This window comes from Sprattus sprattus, assembly GCF_963457725.1.
Source record: "Sprattus sprattus genome assembly, chromosome: 15".
NCBI lineage: Eukaryota > Metazoa > Chordata > Actinopteri > Clupeiformes > Clupeidae > Sprattus > Sprattus sprattus.
Window position 1 is genome coordinate 47,501 of NC_137913.1, and position 10,000 is coordinate 57,500.

The following is a 10,000-nucleotide window of genomic DNA, read 5'->3' on the forward strand; positions in this document are numbered from 1 at the left end:
GTAGAGCAGCAGCTCAATCCTCAGCTCATCTTCCTCCTTGACTTATCAGCTGCTTTTGATACAGTCAACCACCGCATCCTTCTGTCCATACTGTCAAGTACGGGCATCTCAGGCAAGGCGCACTCCTGGTTTGATTGTACCTCACTCGGCCCTCGTTCAACGTGTCATGGCGAGGTCAGCTGTCTGTACCTCACCGCCTCACCACTGGGGTGCCCCAAGGGTCGGTGATGGGACCACTTCTCTGTCAATATCAATATTGACTCTTTACCTGTTGCTCCATCCAAAACAGCAAGAAACCTCCCTGACCTTCACAGCACACATCTTCTCTGTCTACAGATGATCCAGAACGCCACGGCGCGTCTGGTGTTCAACCAACCAAAGAGGGCACACGTCACCCCGCTACTCATTGATTTCCACTGGCTGCTCGCATCAAGTTCAAGTCACTTATGCTTGCCTACAGAGTGCTTGCTGGTTCTGCTCCCACCTACATAAATGCTCTTGTTACACCCAGGACGCTGCGCTCATCTAGTGAGCGTCGTTTGGCTCTGCCGTCTGTGCAAGCACGGCAATCCAGACTATTCTCATTTGTAGTTCCATGTTTGTGGAACGAACTGCCTAGCACTACCAGAGCAGGGGTGTCCCTCTCTATCTTTAAGAAGCTTTTGAAGACCTAACTCTTCAGAGAGCACCTCCCTTCCTAACTGGCACCTTGGCTTAACTTAAGCAGTGACAGTCCAGAACTTATTTTTCTTTCTATGTCGTTTTCTATTTCTTAAAAAAAAAAAAAAGCAGTATTTATTGCTACACCAGGTTTTATTGCTCTTAGCTTGACTGTTCTCTCCCTTGTACGTTGCTTTGGACAAAAGCGTATGCTAAATGACTAAATGTTAATGTAAATGTAAACATACATACCTGGCATCTTCTGCAGACTCCAAGGTCAGATGGTAGGTGCGGTCTGGCATCACAACATCAATCCCATTGACCCTGTCTGGACACTCGTACACCTGTCTGTCAACACACATACACATCATGAATATTTACTGATGGAAATTGATATAGACATATAATTACCATTGCATACATGAATGCTCTTGTGTGTGTGCATGACATGCTTATTCACAGTCTGTCCCCCACCCTCACCCATGGCCTATGCTAAACGGAACCTCTCTAGACATCCCCTCCCTATTCATGGCCTATGTAATACACATATCAGGACCTTAGGTAAGCATGTTCCGGAACATTCCGTGGGGGGGTGGTGGTCATCTCACCTCCCCTCCCACTTACATCCCCATTTGCCAACCTAGACCTACCACCCCAAGGTATCCCATGATTGACCAGTAACTAAACAGTAACACCCCCATTGACCTGTGACCTCCCATAGCTGACCTTATAAAAAGTAACACTGTACAATGATATTCAGTCTTTACCCTGTCTACATGATTTGGAATTGACTCCCTGCAGGCGCACGTAAGGAAATAAACACCAAGATATTTGATTCACCTCGTGGTTCCATTGTCTACAGTTTATTGCTGGATTCAGAGCTATCAAGGGTTAACCCCCTCACCATCTATACTAACCCCTATACTAGGGTTAGGGTTCCTACCTGGCAGAGCGCAGGTTTAGCGCCCCCTTCAGGCGTTGGTGTAGTACAGCAGGGTTAGGGTTAGGGTTCCTACCTGGCAGAGCGCAGGTCTAGTGCCCCCTTCAGGTGTTGGTGTAGTACAGCAGGGTTAGTACAGCAGGGTTAGGGTTAGGGTTAGGGTTAGGGTTCCTACCTGGCAGAGCGCAGGTCTAGTGCCCCCTTCAGGTGTTGGTGTAGTACAGCAGGGTTAGTACAGCAGGGTTAGGGTTAGGGTTAGGGTTAGGGTTCCTACCTGGCAGAGCGCAGGTCTAGTGCCCCCTTCAGGTGTTGGTGTAGTACAGCAGGGTTAGTACAGCAGGGTTAGGGTTAGGGTTAGGGTTAGGGTTCCTACCTGGCAGAGCGCAGGTTTAGCGCCCCCTTCAGGCGTTGGTGTAGTACAGCAGGGTTAGGGTTAGGGTTCCTACCTGGCAGAGCGCAGGTCTAGCGCCCCCTTCAGGCGGTCCTCCTTGTCGCTGGTGTAGTAGAGCAGGCTGTTCTGGCGGAGCACGAACCAGCGGCGCTTCCAGTTGCGTCGGGAGAGCGTGGAGCGGCCGCCGCCCTTCTTCCGGATCCATCCCTGCTTCAGCGCCTCCTGACGCGCCCGGAACCACAGGAGCGTCTCGTCCCGCAACACACACCAGCGCCGCCGCCACACGCCCAGCACACCGCCTGGACACACACACACACACACACACACACACACACACACACACACACACACACACACACACACACACACACACACACACACACACAGACACTCACACACACACACACACACAGACACATTTGTTTGAGTGTGAGTGTATATTTGTGTGAGTGTGAGTGTGATGTGAGGGGGTATGTTAGTGTGAGTGTTTGTGTGTATGCGTGTGTGTGTGTTTGTGTGTGTGAGTGTGTGTGATTGTGTGTGAGTGTGTGTGTGTGTGTTTGTGTATACCTCTCATGTAAAGAAAGCTGTGAAAGTAAGGGTGTGTAACGCAGCTGTAGACAGAATCTCTTCGCCCCAAAGAATCGACATCCGAGTCACATCTGTCAAAGTCATCATCACTCTCCTCAACCTGTCTCACACACACACACACACACACACACACCCACACACGTACACACACACACGCACACCCACACACACACACACAGAAGAGAGGTAGGTCTGTTACCCAAACATAACAATTTCCCACATGTTTCAAATAATATGTAAAATATAATGACATGGGAGTGTGTGTGTGTGTCCTCACCGCTGCCTGTATTTGTGTGCGTGTGTTTGTGTATGTGTGAGGTAGGTCTGTTTCCAAAACATAACAAGTTTGTGTTTCCTAACACATCACAAACTAAACCACTAACTAATATGTTTCTTAACACATCACAAACTAAACAACAAACTGACGTGTTTCTTAACACATAACAAACGTGTTTTTAACACATCACAAACTGTGTGTGTGTGTCCTCACTGATGCCTCTGAACTGTAGCACTGTGTTTGCGTGTGTGTGTGTGTGTGTTTGTGTGTGTGTGTGTATTTGTGGGTCCTCACCGATGCCTCTGAACTGTAGTACTGTGAGTGTGTGTGTGTGTGTGTGAGTGTGTGTGTGTGTGTGTCCTCACCGATGCCTCTGAACTGTAGTACTGTGTGTGTGTGTGTGTGTGTGTGTGTGTGTGTGTGTGTGTGTGTGTGTGTGTGTGTCCTCACCGATGCCTCTGAACTGTTGTACTGTGTGTGTGTGTGTGTGTGAGTGTGTGTGTGTGTGTGTGTCCTCACCGATGCCTCTGAACTGTAGTACTGTGTGTGTGTGTGTGTGTGTGAGAGTGTGTGTGTGTGTGTGTGTCCTCACCAATACCTCTGAACTGTAGTACTGTGTGTGTGTGTGTGTGTGTGTGTGAGTGTGTGTGTGTGTGTCCTCACCGATGCCTCTGAACTGTAGTACTGTGTGTGTGTGTGTGTGTGTGTGTGTGTGAGAGTGTGTGTGTGTGTATGTGTGTGTGTGTGTGTGTGTGTGTGAGTGTGTGTGTGTGTGTCCTCACCGATGCCTCTGAACTGTAGTACTGTGTGTGTGTGTGTGTGTGTGTGTGTGTGCGCGTGTGTGTGTGTGTATGTGAGAGTGTGTGTGTGTGTGTGTTTGTGTGTCCTCACCGATGCCTCTGAACTGTAGTACTGTGCCCCTGAGCTGGAGCTGGTTGCTATGGAGTCCCGCTGCTGGGATGGCCATCGGTTGCCATGGGATACCGACTCCCTTCTTGTCATAGCAACATCTTCATCCTCAGAGTCTTCATCTGGAGGTATAAGCTCCTCCCCCTCTCCTGGTGACACAGTGCAGTGGGTGGAGCCACTACTGGAAGGAATGCTGTGATTGGTGCTGTGTGGCTGTGTGGGCGGGGTCATGCGCTCATTAGCATACACCTCCTCCTCAGACGACTCGTCTCCGCTGCGGATGACGCTAGTCCGTGGACCATCTGATTGGCCGATCTCACTGGGGTTCGGTGAGTCATCCGCGCCCAGGCCTTCATCTACATCCTCTTCCTCTCTGCCTGGGGTGGGCAAGCGAGCGTGTGTGTTGTGTGTGTGTCTGTTGTCTGAGTGTGTACTAGCGCAGGCCTGTGTGTGTGTGCTGTGTGTGTGTGTGCTGTGTGAGTGTGTGTTGTGTGATTGTGTGCTGGCACAGGCCTGTGTGTGTGTGTTGTGTACTTCAGGCAGAGTGCTCTCGATGCTGCGCACACACTCGTCGATCTCGTGGAAGTTGAGCGCGTGCAGGAAGTGCTGTGCGGCGCGGCTGGCCTGCGACTCGAGCCGCTGCAGCTGCAGGTCACGCATGCGCTGCAGCCGCTGCAGAGACTCCGCCCCCAGACTGCGCTCCGTCTGCTCCTTCCTGCGCCGCAGACGCTCCATCTCTCGCTCCAGACGCAGGATCTCCTCCACCTGCCACGCCTCGTCGCTAGGCAGCGCATCAGCACCCGGCAACGCATCAGCACCCGGCAACGCATCATCGCCCGGCAACAGCTCACCACCTGGCAAGACCTCGTCACCTGGCAACATCTGACACATCAGGAAATCTGCAGATGGGGGTGTGTCTTCCTCATGTGTGCCGGCAGGCAGGTGTGCAATCTTCTCAGGTGTGATGTCATCCACAACAAACTCTGACTGGCCTTGTGCGTCCTCTCTCTATCCAGAGAATGAGCACACACACACACACACACACACACCAGAGATTTCAGAGGGATTAGGATACACTGGATTAGGACTACACTGGGTTAGGACTATATGAGACTACACTGGATTAGGACTATATGAGACTACACTGGATTAGGACTCCACTGGATTAGGATTACACTGGATTAGGACTACACTGGATTAGGACTATATGAGACTACACTGGATTAGGACTACACTGGATTAGGACTATATGAGACTTAACTGGATTAGGACTATATGAGACTACACTGGATTAGGATTATATGAGACTACACTGGATTAGGACTACACTGGATTAGGATTACACTGGATTAGGATTATATGAGACTACACTGGATAAGGACTACACTGGATTAGGACTACACTGGATTAGGACTACACTGGATTAGGACTACACTGGATTAGGACTATATGAGACTACACTGGATTAGGACTACACTGGATAAGGACTATATGAGACTACACTGGATTTGGACTATATGAGACTACACTGGATTAGGACTATATGAGACTACACTGGATTAGGACTATACTGGATTAGGACTATATGAGACTACACTGGATTAGGACTACACTGGATTAGGACTATATGAGACTACACTGGATTAGGACTATATGAGACTACACTGGATTAGGACTAAACTGGATTAGGACTATATGAGACTACACTGGATTAGGACTATATAAGACTACACTGGATAAGGACTACACTGGATTAGGATTACACTGGATTAGGATTATATGAGACTACACTGGATAAGGACTACACTGGATTAGGACTACACTGGATTAGGACTACACTGGATTAGGACTACACTGGATTAGGACTATATGAGACTACACTGGATTAGGACTATATGAGACTACACTGGATTAGGACTACACTGGATTAGGACTATATGAGACTACACTGGATTAGGACTACACTGGATTAGGACTATATGAGACTACACTGGATTATGACTATATGAGACTACACTGGATTAGGACTACACTGGATTAGGACTATATGAGACTACACTGGATTAGGACTATATGAGACTACACTGGATTAGGACTACACTGGATTAGGATTACACTGGATTAGGATTATATGAGACTACACTGGATAAGGACTACACTGGATTAGGACTACACTGGATTAGGACTACACTGGATTAGGACTACACTGGATTAGGACTATATGAGACTACACTGGATTAGGATTATATGAGACTACACTGGATCCCCAGATAGCAAATCATTTTGGCTTTGTTTTGGTATACATATGGCCTCTTTGGGCTTCTTTTGGCACATGAAAAGCTCCCTCTAAGTCTTTTGGGCGATCTGTGGCTTGATTATGATCTGCCATAATAAATAAAGGGCGGCATGTTATTCTGGCTTAGTTATGGTTTATGTCTGGTAAACCAGACGAAATTGTGATGAGCGGGACCGCATCTCATGACTTACGGGCGCGCTTTGGCATCTCTCTGGCTTGCCAAAAGGCTGCGCAAACGCCGGGAATTTTGAACATTCGATGCACAGAGAAGAGCCCCAGCTACACATTACACCCAGCTACACACTAAGGTAAGTCGCATTTTTTTCTCTTTTAAAAAGTTATTAGACATTATTATTGCTCACATCAAGATACTCATATTCGTTTATCTGTTTTAAACGCCCGTCATGCCCTCCGCAACGTTACATTTAAATAGCCTAATGTTGGATTTGCTATAATTCAGTGAGCCGGTCATTATTTTCCTTCTAGCTATTTCTAGTGGATAAAACGCCTAGCTAGCATTTAACCGGTTTAAACGGTGTCCGTTGTCAGCCCTGGCTTAGTTATGGCTTATGTCTGGTTAACCAGACGAAATTGTAATGAGCGGGACCGCATCTCATGACTTACGGGCGCGCTTTGGCATCTCTCTTGCCAAAAGTCTGCGCAAACGCCGGGAATTTTGAACATTGACTAATTCATGATTGGCTGTCACGCACTGTCCCATGCTTAGGCCACTTAGCGCCTCCATGCACGCGATTAACGCAGCAAAAATTAAGGAGAGTGACACATGCACGTCCCCCCCAATCACTGTGTGATATCTTTCTGCTGAAACACATGTCCTTTTTTTGAGGATTTAAAACTGCTTTTTAATACTAAATGTTTTGTTTTTGTTTTTCAGCTCTTCTGCGTGAGGTGTTGGTCAACCAACAAATTGTTATTGACCAGCAGAAGACCATGCTCCACATGCTCCAGGACCTCCACAAACACATCCAGGGAGGGCAGAGGATGTCCACCACCACCACCTGGCATGTTGCTTATTTCCCTCTGGGGAATGAGCAGGCACTGGAGGTTCTGGAGGGCGACCTCGCAACCAAGCGGGACCTTTGTCCGGAATTGGTGAGCTGCTTTTGATTTCTCTAAGACTGGTACGCTGAGTGATTTATCAAACAATGGTACTTTTATTTTTGATACCTAATGCCACTGGTTCTTTTATAGGTCATCACTCTTGGATTGGCGGGGGGAGCCGATGTAAAAGACCCAGTGTGGCGAATATTGAAACAAGCTATTAAAAATTACCTTGCCAAAAAAAAATCCTGGCGAGGGTTAAATGGCAAAATAGCATTTGAGAAATTGCAGCTAAAGGCAGTGATGGGTAAGCATTTAAACTGTTAATCACTGTTCACACAAGCATCCTGTTCTAGGCTCTGATCATTTTTCCCAAAGGCTCCATAGGGATATCAGGCTGAAACAAACATTCAACTGTCAGACAATTATATTCTTAGTAGAAATTAACAGAACTGAACTCAAAGTATGTTTGCAATGTTTCTGTGGAAAACACAAAACCCACAGAACCCTCACACCTATCTTCCACATGATGAGTTTGTTTGGCAACGCTTACAGTTGGAACTTTGCATAGTGAAGAAGATTGTAGCATGCATTCTTTCTGTTTAAATCCAGTTACATCTGTTAAAATCACTGACACTGAAAACCTTTTTTGTGTATGTCCTCAATTTCAGACGCAGTGAGGCGCAACCCCACCTGCTCGACCGCTACTGATTTAGAGATTGCGGAGGCTGTGAAACGATGGTATTACTGGGCTGGGGATAGGGAGGGCGGGAGGAAAAAACGCCAGCCGGCTCCCAACCAGGAGCAGCGAGAGTGAATTGTAATAAAAAAAATATCAATTTAAAATATATTGTTTCATTTTTTTTGTGCACACAGTTTAACCATGTAACTTCATATATGAGCCTATAATACTAGGACATTAAAGGTTTTTCCATAAAACCACATAAATAAATAAATAAATAAATAGGAACACTTTGGGTCAGTTATGGCATCACTCTGGGTCATTTATGGGGTCACTTTGGGTCAGTTATGGCATCACTTTGGGTCATTTATGGGGTCACTTTGGGTCAGTTATGGCATCACTTTGGGTCATTTATGGCTTCTTTTTGGTAAGGTTTTGGGGGTTTTGGCATCTATTTGGGATACTTCTGGCTAAGGTTTGGTATTCCAAAATTGGTTTTGGCTGGGTTTTGGCCTCCTTTTGTTTTTCTTTTGGCACGCCTAATTTGGCCCAAATTTGGGCCGTACATCATTCCAAAGCTTTGCCAAAATGGCATGCCAGTTTTGGCCCAAATTTGGGCCATAATGATTTTGCTATCTGGGTAAGGACTACACTGGATTAGAACTACACTGGATTAGGACTACACTGGATTAGGACTACACTGGATTAGGACTATATGAGACTACACTGGATTAGGACTACACTGGATAAGGACTATATGAGACTACACTGGATTTGGACTATATGAGACTACACTGGATTAGGACTATATGAGACTACACTGGATTAGGACTATACTGGATTAGGACTATATGAGACTACACTGGATTAGGACTACACTGGATTAGGACTATATGAGACTACACTGGATTAGGACTATATGAGACTACACTGGATTAGGACTACACTGGATTAGGACTATATGAGACTACACTGGATTAGGACTATATAAGACTACACTGGATAAGGACTACACTGGATTAGGATTACACTGGATTAGGATTATATGAGACTACACTGGATAAGGACTACACTGGATTAGGACTACACTGGATTAGGACTACACTGGATTAGGACTACACTGGATTAGGACTATATGAGACTACACTGGATTAGGACTATATGAGACTACACTGGATTAGGACTACACTGGATTAGGACTATATGAGACTACACTGGATTAGGACTACACTGGATTAGGACTATATGAGACTACACTGGATTATGACTATATGAGACTACACTGGATTAGGACTACACTGGATTAGGACTATATGAGACTACACTGGATTAGGACTATATGAGACTACACTGGATTAGGACTACACTGGATTAGGATTATATGAGACTACACTGGATAAGGACTACACTGGATTAGGACTACACTGGATTAGGACTACACTGGATTAGGACTACACTGGATTAGGACTATATGAGACTACACTGGATTAGGACTATATGAGACTACACTGGATTAGGACTACACTGGATAAGGACTATATGAGACTACACTGGATTTGGACTATATGAGACTACACTGGATTAGGACTATATGAGACTACACTGGATTAGGACTATACTGGATTAGGACTATATGAGACTACACTGGATTAGGACTATATGAGACTACACTGGATTAGGACTATATGAGACTACACTGGATTAGGACTACACTGGATTAGGACTACACTGGATTAGGACTACACTGGATTAGGACTATATGAGACTACACTGGATTAGGACTACACTGGATTAGGACTATATGAGACTACACTGGATTAAGACTACACTGGATTAGGACTACACTGGATTAGGACTATATGAGACTACACTGGATTAGGACTATATGAGACTACACTGGATTAGGACTACACTGGTTTAGGACTATATTAGACTACACTGGATTAGGACTATATGAGACTACACTGGATTAGGACTACACTGGATTAGGACTATATGAGACTACACTGGATTAGGACTACACTGGATAAGGATTTCACTGGATTAGGACTATATGAGGCTACACTGGATTAGGACTATATGAGACTACACTGGATTAGGACTACACTGGGTTAGGACTATATGAGACTACACTGGATTATGACTATATGAGACTACACTGGATTAGGACTACACTGGATTAGGACTATATG

The 10,000-nt window shown here is 46.0% G+C and overlaps 1 protein-coding gene across 1 annotated transcript in view; it reads right to left on the reverse strand.

Annotated features, from left to right (window-relative positions):
• Window positions 1-10,000, reverse strand: part of myo10 (myosin X) — a gene marked incomplete at both ends in the record, with an annotated part of 53,850 nt that overhangs the window by 13,662 nt on the left and 30,188 nt on the right. Inside the window, 4 exons of the mRNA XM_080851876.1 lie at window positions 913-1,008; window positions 2,047-2,290; window positions 2,562-2,682; window positions 3,751-4,776. Of these exons, the coding sequence (XP_080708002.1) occupies window positions 913-1,008; window positions 2,047-2,290; window positions 2,562-2,682; window positions 3,751-4,776 (1,487 nt within the window). The remainder of the gene's footprint in view (window positions 1-912; window positions 1,009-2,046; window positions 2,291-2,561; window positions 2,683-3,750; window positions 4,777-10,000) is intronic.